The sequence below is a fragment of the Arctopsyche grandis genome, chromosome 13, assembly GCF_051622035.1.
Source record: "Arctopsyche grandis isolate Sample6627 chromosome 13, ASM5162203v2, whole genome shotgun sequence".
Lineage (NCBI taxonomy): Eukaryota > Metazoa > Arthropoda > Insecta > Trichoptera > Hydropsychidae > Arctopsyche > Arctopsyche grandis.
In genome coordinates this window covers 29,069,626-29,085,167 of record NC_135367.1, presented here as the reverse complement: position 1 = coordinate 29,085,167, position 15,542 = coordinate 29,069,626, and the positions used below count along the sequence as shown (strand labels likewise).

At 38.2% G+C, this 15,542-nt stretch overlaps 1 protein-coding gene across 2 annotated transcripts in view; it reads right to left on the bottom strand.

The window, feature by feature from the left end:
* Positions 1 to 15,304, bottom strand: part of MTA1-like (metastasis associated 1-like) — a 54,636-nt gene extending 39,332 nt beyond the window's left edge. The window contains exon 1 of one of the 2 annotated variants that reach the window (XR_013261364.1): positions 15,105 to 15,291. Coding sequence is in view for 1 of the 2 variants with exons in the window: in XM_077443616.1 (XP_077299742.1) it covers positions 15,105 to 15,132 (28 nt within the window). In the remaining variant the exon portion in view is untranslated. Of the gene's footprint in view, positions 1 to 15,104 lie in introns of both variants that reach the window. The other variant, XM_077443616.1, reaches the window with a different exon arrangement.
* Between the last annotated feature and the right edge of the window lie 238 nt (positions 15,305 to 15,542).

Sequence of the window (15,542 nt, the reverse complement as noted above, 5' to 3'; positions counted from 1 at the left end):
ACAGCAATGTGTGTGTATATTGAAATCAAAAACGAACAAAAGAAACAAAAAGACGAATTTCATCAGACAGAGATGCATACAAAAACGGCACCCAGTATCGGAAACGATCGATCGAGGTTTCATCCAAGAACATACATGTACACACTCACCAGGAACAACAAAAACAAGCAAAATCACAGGCCACATTTTACAATACGCATGAAATCGTACAAGCTCTCCCCAGTACAGACATGAACGAAATAAAAAAAAAGACGCAACGTAAAATAACAAAGGCAAAAATGCGACCATCGACACGGTGATCTTAGTACCTTTCATACGAGACCCATAAACCCTTATTGCATTCGCACGTCGGACCCATCGACAGAGCAGTTAATTCGAATCATTGTATTCGGTAGCAGCGAGCGTCGTTCTTCGCAACACTACGGATTCGAGTCTCCCACCCGCCACCCACTAGCGACGGGAGGCGAAAGGGGGAGGGACGATAGCGCCCCGAAAGTGAGGAGGGCTGTGCGGGTTGGGGGTGGGGGTGGACGAGGGGTGGGCTCGAGTGCGGGGAGAGGAGGGTGGGAGAGCGAGAGGGAGGTGGGTCGGTCTGCATCGGCCCAGGTCTCGCGGCCGCGGAATGTCGTCAAATCCTCGCGCAACAACCGGATCAATTAAACCGGTCATTGTCTGCTCTCGACACTACACACATGTATCACAATTTAGACTCCGACATCCGATCTCATTTGCTTCCAGACAGCAACAGCAACACCACCACCACCATCACCTCCATCCACCCCACGAGGTTTCACCTTTTCTGCTTCCAGACATGTACTCGAGAGTCGGTACCGCCTATGATAATCATACGTGTATATGCTAGTTCAATGGGAGATCTTGTGCAAAAAGCCGAAATGAGAATTGTGTACAGCAGGGGTCATACACGCGCGGGCAAAGCTTGTTAAGGTTGATTTTTTTTTCAGAATTACATGGAATATATCACACTATATAACATACATATAAGCAGAGCCGGCTCAAGGGTGCAGCAGACTAGGCATATGCCTAGGGCGCCATAGACAAGGGGCGCTGCAAAGCGCTGCCATTTTTTTTTTTTGATTATTAAAATTGAAAAAATAAAAATAATAATAATTTGACTTTCTTTTAACTTATAAAACATTCTATATTCAACTTAATTTTTCTACACGAAGTAACGACACCGATTGTAAAATATTATAATTTAAGAAGAACGCAGGAAATATCAACGACTCTCGAATAAAACTTGTAAAACAGCAAACTGTCGTCGGTACAAATGCTAATTTGGAATTGTATTTTATAAAAAGATACCACTGAAACATATGTATGTATATATACATACATATATATCAGAGATGGGTGTGCGTCACGATATTAAATATATTAACCAATAATATTCGAAAGACGAAATGTCACTAAAATTCTTCAATTCGTTGTTGAATGTAAATCAATGTCTTCATTACCGAATTTATTCATAATTATGCGTATTTTATTTAGTTTAAACGTTCCTTTGTTTGTTTTTGTCTTAATATATATTTCTTCATCAAAATTTTTTAAGAACTTTCATGAAATTTATAGTTTAAAAATTTAAAAGGGGGAGGGCGCTAAAAGCAATCTGCCTCGAGGCGCCATTTACCCTCGAGCCGGGCCTGCATATAAGTATGGAACGCTGTGTACTTGGCATAACGGGGATAGGTAAAAAACGGAATACGTATATTAGAAGTAAGACAAAGGTGGTCGATCAATGGCGAGGGTAGAGAGATTGAAATGGCAAATGGGCGGGTAACGCATCTAAAAGAACAAACGATAGAATGTAAACGAGTGCAAGGAAGACCGCATGGGAGATGAGTAAATAAAATCAGAAAAATGTGTGGAATGAGATAAGATTGGTTTCTCAAAATAGAAACGAATTGAATCATATTGGATAGTCTTTCATCCAGCAGTGGATGGCGAATGGCTGTGAATGATGATGATGCAACACATACATAGCCCCCCTCTCCTACACCCAAAGTATGTATAATGAAAGTACGCCGACAATACCTAAGTACGAATGTTTCGAGTTAGATGATTTGGTGTTTGGAATGAGGAAGCAATGTGACACGTTGTGCTGTTAGTGCAGTCCGTCTCCGATATCCGTCGATTATTGAGACGACGTAATGCGAGGCGTCCACGTGCCAAAACCGTTATTTGTCAGTCTACTTGATGGAATAATAAAGCAATTTGAACTTCCTTTCTGAATAGCGTTCGACAAAACGTGACATCAGTCGCGGTCTAACCGACGGCACCTATATTCTACACCCAACAACAGATACTACACATTTAGGATGCGTTTCCTTGGTCAAACCATAAATCTTCTACCATTAACAGAACAAATAAAGACTTTTAGTACGACATGGTTTCATACACAAACACTAAATATTTATTTATTTATTTTATTTATTTATTTATTTAATAGTTTTGGACCATTGTGGCATTACAGGAAGAACCTAATGCGCCACAATGGCCTACATTTGAAAAATATATAAAAACATGATATAAAAACAAGTAAACTGTAAATAAAGGAAAAAAGCAAAAGCAGAAAACATGGTAAAATAAAATTACAAAAAAAGTAACAAAAGGAAAATAATACATCATTCAGAGAGAAAAAAAAAAATAACAAAAGTGTAAAAATTAAAAATAAAATCCATAAATCCCATTCTTTGTTTACACTGATCAAAATTAAAATAGTATATAAAAATGTACAAAAGAGAAAGAAAAAATAAAATAAAATAAAACAAAATATGAATAAAAAATAAAATCACAGCGAGGCCCAAATGGAAGAGAGTAGATTAAGATTCCACTCATTCATCACATTCAAATTAAGAAAGTAATGATGAGCGCAGGTTACCAGATAAATATGTTAAGATAATATCCGACAATCTACGCTCCCCAAGGTGGAAAATATCACATTCAGGGACAGCAGCAACGATTTCATTGAGAAGTCGAATAGCTCTTGGAATAGGAGCCATTCGAAAAAGAACTGTGCGAGCAGCAGGTACAACCATTAAATGATGATGTCTACCACGCACATAATTATTAGGGACATAAAGTCCCAACTGTTCCAGCAACAACGGGCATGACGTATTACCACGCAATAGCTGGAGAACGAAACGAATTAACGAGAAGTTTCTCCGAAGTTCAAGGGAATTATACCCAAGCATGCCCAAAAGGAAAGGAGTAGGATAGAGATATGGGTAGTACCCATACTCTTTCTTATAAAGAAAACGAAGAAATGCTTTTTGCACTTTTTCTATAATAAGAGAGTAGTTTGCTTCGTGCGGATTCCACACAATTGCATTATACTCTAGCTTACTTCTAACAAGCGAGTTGAAAAGCAAGCGAGAAGACAAGGGGTTGGAGAATAATCTAGCATATCTCAAGACAAATCCAAGTCGACGAAAGGAAACGTCAGCGATTGTCTTGATGTGGTTGTGAAAGGTGAATTGAGGATCAAAAGTGATACCCAAGTCGACCATTGATTCCACGCGCTTCAACAATACGGATCCAATGGAATATCCGTGACAATAGAGCGAATTCGCACGTCCATAACTCATAATAGCACATTTACTAGTATTCAGTTCAAGCCCTAAACTGGAACTGAACTCTAAAACAGCGTTAATATCAGCTTGAAGGAGAGAGGCTTGCCTCTCATCCTTAACAGCAAAGAATAGTTTAACGTCGTCAGCAAACAAGAGACATGAAGCATTGCGTAGTACTTTTGGGAGGTTATTAATGACTATTGTAAATAGTAAAGGGCCTAAGGTGGACCCCTGAGTTACACCAGATCGCGTAAAAAATGAAGGAGATTCATAAATACCATATCTAACAAATTGCTTCCTATCACTAAGATAAGAAGCAAAGAGTTTAAGAAGACGTGGAGAAAAGCCCACTTCAGCTAATCTGATCATAAGAGCGTCATTGTTGACAAGATCAAATGCTTTTCGAAAGTCAAAGTAGGCTACATCAACTTGTTGTCCACGGTCAACTTTAGACATGGTATAATATGAAAAGCAGGCAAGATTAGTGGTAGTGGAACGACATGGTGAAAAACCATGCTGCTCATCACACAACAATCTTTTGAACTGCAAAAGAATCAAACGGTGAAGGATATTATCGAAAATTTTGGGAATAGCCGAGATGATAGCAATAGGTCTGTAATTTTCAACCTCATTTTTAGAGCCACTTTTATGAATGGGAATGACTCTAGATAATTTCCATTTATCAGGATAATTACCAGAATCCAGAATAAGGTTAAAAATAAACTGAAGAGGCTCTAAGAGCGAATTACAGCATGCCTTTAATACGTCAGGGGGCACACCGTCAGGCCCAACAGACCCTTTCAGCTTCAAAATTGCTATCCTAACATCTCCAAGCGAGACCCGCGGAATGTCTATAATAACACCTTCAGTACCAATTTGGGAAGCCAAATTAGCATCAAGGGATGGTGATCTCTGATCAAATACAGAGCTAAAAAAACTAGCAAAAGCTTTAGCGATCTCAGGACCGACACAACTTTTATTATTAAATGAGAACGAATGCTCAAGGCCATGTGAAATATGCTTACTCTTAATAAATCTGAAAAAGTGGTGAGGATTACTAGCGATAGCACTCTCCATCTCTTTGAGATAGAGGGTATAACGCTCACTCACACCACGTTTCACGATCTTCCTAAGAATCCGAAATTTCTCATAGTCACGAAATGATTGGCTACGTTTCCATCTTCTATGAGACAACCATTTTGCACGAACATCAAATATAAATGTAGATGTAGCAGCCCTAAATATAAATGTAGCAGCCCTAAATATAAAAAATGAAAGTTGGTATGATCGAACCATTAAAACCAATCAATTTAGACGCTACACTTGGTCGCAAGTACATAGACTTGATACTGCAGATGAAAGTGACAAGGGAACATGTACACGATACTTGTTGAGCATCTTGACGTACCGTACCAGTGATGTGTGCATCTTGCGCTACACTTGCACCCAAAAGAATCCAAATCTTACATCCATACAAACTTCATTACTCGACTACTAAAAGTGTGACGTGAGAGCAAGTTAAAATAAAAAGACAGTGTATAAAATAGTACTCAAATCCACAACAAAAAAGGGCAGGTATGCCAGCAATCGTGAGATTTTTACACACACGCCTAATACACAATAGACACGAACGCCCCTGCTAATTTCCACAGTAAACGGTTCGCCGCCTTCTCCCCCATCTTCAGCTAACTTTCGACCCCCCTTGTGTATAATCGATCTAAAAAAAATACATAAATGATATTTTAGGTCGGGTAGAGAACGATCGATGAAACGCGTCGCGGTGATTTTACTATCTAGGCGCTTTTTTTTTTTTAAAGGTAGGCACTAAAAATAATCCCAGGATAATTGAATCAATCCAGCCGAGAGGAGAGAAGAGGCGTAAAAAATAAAGCTAACGGCGTTAAAATACAGACGTAAAGAATTGTCCTATTTCGTCGTACCGAAACCGGAAACAGGTGGCCTTTTTTATGGAACACTCCCGCAGAAAAGTACACGAATTTAAACACGACATCGCAGAGCACACCTTTAATTAAAATTAATAGGATTTACATTTACAATGTTGTTTTGAATTTACGAAACTTACACGAGGATCCGCCAGAAAGAACCAACCCGAAATGCTCGAAAAACGGTTTGTTGTGTACGTGCGTGCATACAAAGTAGTGTGTCATTGCGCTAGTGGTTTTACATTCAACGGTGTCATCTAATTTCTGTAAAAATGGGTTTTCAACCAAATCTAATTTAAAGTGTTTTAACATTTTCGTTCGTTCGTAAATCCGTGACGTAATCGAAAAAATCTAATTTTCTATGACGATGATTTCGATTCCCGATTCCGACAATTTAGCTCTTATATTTAGAATTTTCAGTTCTAAAAACACTATTTCTGTTTGACTTAATTCACAAACCGTTATCATCAGCTCAAAGTTTTATCAAGGCAATAATGTTAATGTCTAGTCTGTTCAAAATAGCACAATCCTCCGTATAAGGGCGCAAACACACAGTATGATACCATTCTGTTTTTTAGATAGTTTTGTACATGTAAAAAATGCTAGCACGGCTGACCTATGCTATGACCATCTAGGCCAAAACTCCCTCTTGGAGTGTTTTCAGTGATATTTCATCCTTGTATTGAAATTTTTTTTATTTAACATAGATATATACCAGGAAGGCTTGACAGGAAGACCCAATATGCCTTCCTGGACAATTAATTACAAATAATGCAGCATTTTTATTACACAAATCACCGTATTTCGAGGAACTGAAGAACACTAAATTAACAAATAATTAATTAATTAAAAAAATTAATCCATTGAGACATCTATGGATTTTAGACTTGTACATAATTATTTTCAAATTGTAAATCCATTATACATAATAGGTAGGATGATATTTTTTTGCCAATTTTAAGGAATCGTTTCAACAATGATCAGATAAAATTGACAAACTCTCGATAGACTTGGACTCAAAAACACCCAAGTCTGACCAGCAGTACAGCGGACTCGAACCCAATTATCACTTGGTGCTAGACATAAACGCTACCACTGAGCCATATTGCTGGCTTAATAGATTTGGCAGTGATCGATAGCATGAGGATACGCCCATCACAGCTGGAGTCTACCTAAGCATGGCGTGCCGTACGATTCAGTGTGTCTGCGCTTATAACCATCTTAATATTGTCTTCATAGCACGGCTCGTCATTTTGCATACCAAATTACGAATATATTCACCGGGCAAAGGGGGGGGGGGGGGGGCGAACTAGACTACATTACAAACATACACACAGTGAGGTATATCGAAACAATAAGACAGTAGAATATGGCAGATTATAGAGGTAAAAATGTGATGTTTCGCCCTAGGGCGTCCGAGTCCTCGGCTTATACGCAAATAGTCGCGACCCGCCAAGGTAGAGCCAAGGTCGAAATGAGAACCTCTGCATCACACGTTATATCGATTTTTTAACAAACAGAGACGAAGATATCCAGATTCAAATTAGCCGTTTACTCTGCGTGAACCATCACCCCGACGAAACCAACAATTTTAGCCAAAATCACTTGAGCAATACATTTCATTCCTATATGTACCACCAAACCACCCCCAAAACCATCGATGTAACAATTGAGGTTTCCAGACCGTTCCGATTCACAATTTCATTCGTAGATGGCAATCGTCTGGCAAACACGGACATAATTTACAGTATAATTGGCAATGTGAAAGAACCACAAGAATAAGTCGCAATTCGCAATCAAGTCCGATTTTACTCGCGAAGACTTCAGCATCAATCTGGACTTGTAAGATGACACAAAAAAGCTTTTCAGTGGCAAGATGTAAATAAGTAGAGGTCGATCAATTTATGAAGGCCCACCCTCACTCATCGGAAAGAGTGCGTGCCTGTGAGCGATCTTAGCATAAGCATCATTTCCGTAGAGAGGGGGTGGGCCTTCGTAAACGCTTACCCAACAGCAACCTTTATAAAAATAAAATCGGTCCAGAGTGAAGCGGAGAAAAGGCGACTGGCTGTGTAGATAAAAAAAATCAAAAAAAATGAAACAACGAAATTTTATCAACTTTGTATAGCATATGGATAAAGTAAAAATACTTATCTATCGGTGACGCGTTCTAGCTCACGATGTAACTAACCGCATTTAGACACATACATACATGCATACACACACACACACGCTCGTTTTTCTTTCCATTACATATTTAATAAAGGTCAAATGTCGCGATCGGAACACGTACCGTGCAGATAAATAAAATCACCGAACGCACCAAAGTACCATCTACGATTAAATTAACAAACAATAAAAAAAAAACTCAGCGACGGTATGTGTGTGTGTGTGTACTGGACTTTGCGAAATATTTCGTATATCACACGCGTCGATCATTGAGGATGTTTGTTTTGTGCGCTATTTGAAGGTGTAATGACGCATGCGGGAAAAGTGCACACGTTTCGTGTGAACTTTTTATTTTAAAGTGCACACAAGTTGAGAACTTTTGGGAGGACGCGTCGCCGATCCGTCACGAGCTGATTGATTAATTCACGTCGATGCGAAAAAAATTATGATTTCATCCAAAGACCGGATTCGAGTGGATACTCGGCTTCACCCGGGCGACTGTAAAGCAGTCGACAGAGTTTAGATCCGATTAATCTAAGCAAACATACTGACTGATTCGATTATAAACATAAACATTTCTAGAAATTCAGAACAAAGAATAATTTAACTATCCCTAGTGTTTAATTCGAGCATTTTGAAGCTACGCATTGTACAAATAAAAGCAGATGTGTTGTAAAAGCTGACTAGGAGTACAAAACAAGCCATTCATATGCTTAGAGTGAAACAGCACTCATTTGTAGTTACCACTTTTTGTAACGTGTTAAAAGATGCAGACACGAATAATGATATGAAGCATTTTTTTTTTATTGTTTTGCAAAAGTAAAAAAAAAGCTACAACGCCTAATCTATACTGTCAGGAGCCAGGGCAAAACTGTGATATTTTATCATTGTATTTACAGTGATCGATAACGGTAATTCGCATATTTTTAGAAATGTAGAATAAACATTCGGAGCTGGCAGACCGATAATAATACCTTTACCATTAGTGCTGCGTCTTTCACTCCGATCTCGGAAACCCCTCTACAAGTTCGAACAATTGATTAAAAAAAATTCAAAATCAAAAATATTCAATTAATTAAAGCAGAGCAACATTTCCGAGATAAAATCAACGATACAGTCGTTTTAAAAAATAATAATTGGAAAACTTCTTCCGCCGTTTTTTATCACAACGCTGATTCATCATCATGATCACATCCACTAGCGACTAGAGTACGACACAATTGAACTGGAATAATTTGATAAAAAAAAACAGCAAGCTTAAACGATCGTTAATTAGCACATGCATACACACGCGTATTAATAATAATCGTAAACGTGCACGTGTACGCGCGTCGAAATTAACATCACAATATACAATATATATACGATATAAAAAGACATTCAAAGATAGAAATTAAGCTTGAATACGAGCCAAAAGCGTTTCCGCGAGGATTTCGAATCGAATTGCAGCAGAATTGGTGCTAAACGTCGAACAAATCCATGCAGTCTTCGACACGACAACACAACGAGACAGATAAATTTATAATAAAAAATAAAAACAAACGACACACCGACCGTAAAGAAATTCCATTGACGACAAAACGAGATAATTTCAATATCGCTGCGGTGCAAGACATAAAATTTAGAAGAAAAAAATCGCATTTCCATATATCGGTCGGATTCCATGCGATTTGAAACATTAGTCCATTAAATCCATAACGGTTTCGATTCGACTTTGTACGTTGATCAGAGCAGAAAATACCAACATTTGTACATTTTTACAACGAGAACCAAAGAACAAAAGACTAGAAGAAAGTCGATTCCATTTACGAAGGCACTGTGAAGCTTCTCGCGATTGGTAGCTATAACTTACAAAAAATAAAACAACTTGCACACCTTAAAACAGAAAGTTAAGTTATTAAAAGTAAACGTTTTTCGTATTGGTTTTTCTTATCTTTTTTATCATATTTCATGTATCACAGTTAGATTTCAAACCTAACGTGACAAAAAAAGATACATAGGGATTACAATTAACCGTCAAATTTCATAAACCGGTAAACGGTAAATGATTTTTCCTACTATCGGTATATAGCGGTAAAAGAAAAAAAATCATGGATATCTTGATTTGGTTACTTTTCCTAAAAAAAAAAGGTTAACCTTGATTGAATCATAAATAATTAAAAATCATTCTCGTGTGATATAAATGCATTTAAGTAAATTCATAACAATAAATTTTTTTTTTTTTTAACTAATCATATTTGTTTATTAATAGTGTGGAACATTTGAAAATTTGGACTATTTGAAAGTTTGGATCATAATTGAAACAACCGACTGATCGCACGATTAGGATTACGATTTGGTTGGTATGGGTTGCCAGCGAAATTTTTTTTCAATTTGAAATTACCTCATTTAATACTGAAAACAAATAATTTCCAGACTACCTAATTCACAATACGCCATTTGCATCGATTTTCAATGTAATATTATGCCTGTATATGTACTAAATTCGCGATAAAATAGCTTTCGTAATTACCGATGGCGAAATTTTGTCGATTTATCGGTAAACCTGTATACCGGTATTGCAATCCTTAATAATATATCAACATTCTAAGATTCGCAGAATTCAAAACATTATACAATGCCATCCCTTTTACTAAATGCTACATGGGACTATTCGCTTTATGATTTCTTAGAAACACTTCATTACCAATTACGGTACTATGTATTGATGAAGTCTATCCCAAGCACGTGTTGAAATAAATTACAAAAATGAGAGTGAGTTGTGAAGGGGCGGTAGAAAGCTGCGTTTTGGATAGCTAGCTGTCATCGATCTGACACAAGATTCCGAACGTAATTTTTGACGAGTTCGTTAAGAGGGCTGGACACCAGCGCCTTGTCCATACAAACGTATTACACTTCTCCCTTCCTCAATTATGGCACTAGGGAAATTATTTTTTAATATGCTATGGATATCCACCATTGGGATGCATCTATCCCTTTATTTTTTTAAACATCTATAAAATCGCCTCTTTTTTACACCCACGAAAAGAGTCCAGCGTGTAACGCCCAGCACGCCCCGCCCCAAAAGGACCCTCTGGAGCGTTTTTGGTAAAATTGTATCCTTGTATTTACCAGTGATCGATAACGGTGTATCCCATATCTGAAGAAATATAGGAGACCACCCACAACGGGGAGCCATGCACACGACGTGCCGTTCTTCCCTGAGTGATTTCGTCCTAAGCCTGAAATTTGCATTGAAAATTTATTTATAGGCAAACATATATTCGATTCTACGGGCAAAAAATCGCCCAATTGAGTGCCCCCCCCCCCCCCCCCCCCTCTTCAATAGGATCTCAAAGAACTTCCAACCTCCCCATACATATTTCATTACTTTCTCGAAGTCCCAACAAAACCAAAACGAAATCGCGAGCGTGCAATTTCCCAAGAGCGTCTCGTCTCGTCTCGCACGTACATTACATACGTATGCAGTCTACCGTTTCGTTGTTTACACTTTGTACGTACACGTACATAGTTACTTTACACGACAACTCTTCGTTTCACTTTCGTCAATACGCGATCTCAACCCGACCAAAGTGCATATATGTACATTCGATACATACAGTTTTTTCTTGTTTTAATTTAAATCGACAACGCGTGGGCGTGAGATATACACATGTATATATTATGATATGTTACACGTCCGTGTGGCGATTTTAAAGAGTCCAAATTCTAAATATGTATATAGGCGTACATGTACGTACATGTAGATAGTTGGTCACTTACTTACTCCTCCCCGTATGTACATGTGTATTTTTGTCTACGCGGTTATTCTACAAATAAATACCACGCGTGCTCGTCCACAATGGCAACGTGGATGTGTACCGCTAAAAATTACGTTTTTAATATATACATAATATACTATAATTATTACAAATGTATGTAGTGTGCAATACAGAAATATTTTCGAATCGTACGGAGCGAGTAAACGCGCGGCCATTGTAGACTTTACCGTTAAATGTGGCGTGTGTATGTATGTATGTATTTAGAATGTCGTCGATTACGACCAAAAAAAATAAATTCTATATACATATGTATTATCGTGTCGTACAAAATGTGCGATGCTTTATAAGTTCTATTATACATATGTTTGCATGATGGATGTTTGAAAATTCATTGAAATGTTTAGTTTAGTTTAGTTTCTACCGCTCGAGAGTCTATTGTCTGTAGGTCATTAGATGTATTCGAATTTTCATTGAAAATCGTAATAATTATATGGCTAATAGTTCCTATCCGATGTCTAGTGATTACTAATCAGCAAATATCGGCGATGGAAGTATGCTTTTCAAACAGCAATAAACCGCTCCATTATTGTTCAAAGCAAGAGAGCAAAAAAGCATGGTTTTTACAACGTTTACTTCACTTCGTCTGTCAGTATGAACAAACTTCCTAAACTGCTCAGATCGCTTTGAAATTTTGCTATTGCCAATTTCTTAGAAAAAACGTGGTTTTTTTAAGAAATTGACAATAGTGAATCATTTTTCGCGTAAAGCATCCATTGACCGCCTAAGACTGAGCAAATCACTAGACATCGGATAGGTGTTGAAGCACTATCGAAAAGGATCACAAAAAATGGTATCTAGAAAAACCGAACTGGGCTCTTAAAATAATTGCATTGTAAAATAATATTATAGCTTTTTATTTTTAGGTGGAAAGTTTCCGGTTAACAATCAAAATCATTGCAATTTTTTTTAATCATGCCGAACGATAACGGAAAACGTAAAAACGTAGGAGTCAAAAATAATTTTTTTTTTAAATTGAATGGTTGAATATTGTTTTATATTATGAGTCCTCGAAGACACCATACTCTTTTACAAAGAATTATTGTTATTTGTATTGTATTCGCATCAGTATAATTTATATGAATCGGGTTGTTTTGTGGAATTGCGTAATATTTTTATAATTTTGTGAAAAATATAGAAAACTATCCAGTTCCACTCTTGCAATGTAATCAATATTGGACGCTTCTAAGAGTCTAGTGATTACTAGACTAAGGTGGCCAGGATGCTTTAAACCACAAAAAAAAGTTGGTGGCTTGATGGCTTGGTGCACAGATAGTATATGTCCATTTTGGAATTTTTATCAAATTTTAAGTTTGTATTGAATTTTAAGTTTGTAGATGCTGAAATGATTCAGTTTTTTTTTATTTTCAATGTAATTTATGTACATCACATAAATTACCTTGAAAGGAAGAATTATTACAACATCTGCAAATTTATTCGATATATATTTAAAAACGGACATACAATATCTGTGCACCAAGCCATCGACATGGTATAATAATTTTTTTTTTAAAACTAATAATAAATTTACAAAATAGTTCGAATACGACGAAAATTCTATTGAAATCATAATAAATATTATTATATATGACTAGCTGAACCCGGCATGGGTTGCAATAAGGCATGCAATTCCCATTTCCGTTTAAAGCTCAACTAATAACGTCTCTTCAACGCCGTGTCGTCATAAACCAACTGGTAACGTGGTTACCAACGAACACATTTTCTTGACTACTCAGTGGCGCTTCAAACTTTCGCCTCGGTAAAATCGTAATTACGAATATTATTATAAGAGGTTTATTCCCGTTTTTATTTTCACAACAATACAATAAATCCTGAAAGTTTCATCGTAATCGGTTGAGCGGTTTAGAAGCCTATACGAGACAGACAGACATTCAATTTTAAATACACATTTTTCTAATGAAATTATATTTAAAAATAATGAGCAACGAAATCTACTATTCATTTAAAAAAAAATTAAAAATTAAGCAGTTTTAAATATAAAATACTAATGGTGCTATCCGGCTTTGCTTGGTAAATGAAAAAGACTGTTTTTTTTTTATTATATTAAAATTATTTGAATCGAAAAAAATTAGCATTATTTAACGACCGACCAATCACAAACGTCTTTGACTAATCCAGCCAATCAGAAACGACATTGACGACAGCCAATCACAAACGAATTAAAGACAGACTAATTTCAGTTTTATATATAAACTAATATTAATAAATTAATATATATATATAAAGTATCTATATATATAAATTAATATATATAAAGTATTTCTATACATAATTTATTCAAAACAATGGATTTTCGATGTATATTGACGACATATCTAAACTCGTTCATACAATGTATAATATTAAATCAACATTTCAACACTGAGAATGGAACTCGAAACACTCAAATCAAAACAGTCGATGAATTTTCAACGTATACTTGAATAGGGTTTTGATCTATTTTTTTCCTATTATGCTGTATTAAATTAATATAATACTATGATTACTAACAAAATTAAATTAAAATTGTAAAACAGAAAACGATCAGTAGATCAGTAGCTATTATTAAAATAAAATCTATAGATATATAAAATGTATTGTGAACATAATTTAATAATAATAAAAAGCATTTAAAAAAAAATCAAAATCAACGTATAGTGTGACGAAAACGAAACAATTTACTAAAAAAAAAAATGACACGATAGGATTTTATCATCGTATTTATATCTCAATAGAGACACACTGTCTTATGACGATTTGCTCTCATTTAAAAACTCACACTCAAAACGTAGGCCAAACATAAAATATTTGAACGAACACAAACTTGCTACAAACACACACATTCGACGCTTCCATACATAAATAAGATAAACAAAAACACACTGAATATAAACGAGAGAGAGAGAGAGAGAGATGTCCTCGAAGTGCGAGCTGACGTTCGCGAAGAAGACCAAGCCGATGGGCACACACAAACATGCGAACGCGTTTCGCTCGAATCGTTCCGATTACATATTCGGTTTAAATTTGGGAAAACTGGGAGACGCCGGTTTGTTTACGCAGTCAAAAGTGGGAGGACGAGACGATGACGATGACGATGTCGATGTCGATGCCGAGCCGGCGAACGTGGATTTGTGTATACACGATGTATGGACGCGATACAAATACTATACAATGCAATACAATGAATGGAGGAGTTTGACAGAGAGACGCGCGTACTGTCGTGTTTGCTCAAGGGGAGGGGTAGAGCGGGGACGGGGGGACGGGGGGACGGGGGAGGCGTCCCTCGGAGACTCGGCGCGTCTCCTGTCATCGCACTCCTCGAAGATGACGACGATGACGCTCGTGGTCGGTCGCCGTGCGTTGCGAGGGGGAGGGGGTGAAATCGGCGGGGCGGGGGGGGCTCCGAGCGGCGGTCTCCGGGGGTGGGCGTCGTCGTTGAGGTTATGAGAGTCGGGGGGGCGAAGGCGGCGTGGCGGGCGAGGGGGGGCGAGGGGGGGCGCGGGGCTTCGCGTGCCGCGGGACGCCGTGGGGGGTGGGGCGGGGCGGGGTCGGGGGCTAGACGAGGGGGGAGAGAGGGGGCTCACCTCCGACGCGATACATGTTGGCTGCCATGTCCTCGGAAGGCGAGGCGGGCGCACGGGCCGAGGGTGGAGGGCGGAGTCGCCGGGGGCGCAGCGGCGGGGTGTGGGGCGCGGGGGGCTCAGGCGGCGCGCGGACGCCTGCCGCTGCCGCTGCCGCCGGCCGCCATCTTGTGCCGGCGGCTGTGCTGGCCGAGACGCGCTCGCAACGCGGCCATCGCCCGACGCCGATGCCGGCCGCTAAACGGAGGCCGCCGCACAATTCGCACGCTCGCCGTACACGCTTTTCCAACGAACCGCGTCTTTGCCTTTGAACCGCGAACGAGAAAACGTTTTCGACGTTTGTTTTTATTACTAAAAATTGCTCAATCTACTCTACTTTCACCCACTTTTAAATCTCATTTTTCGGATAAATTTATATCCACTTAAATGCAATGCGTTCGT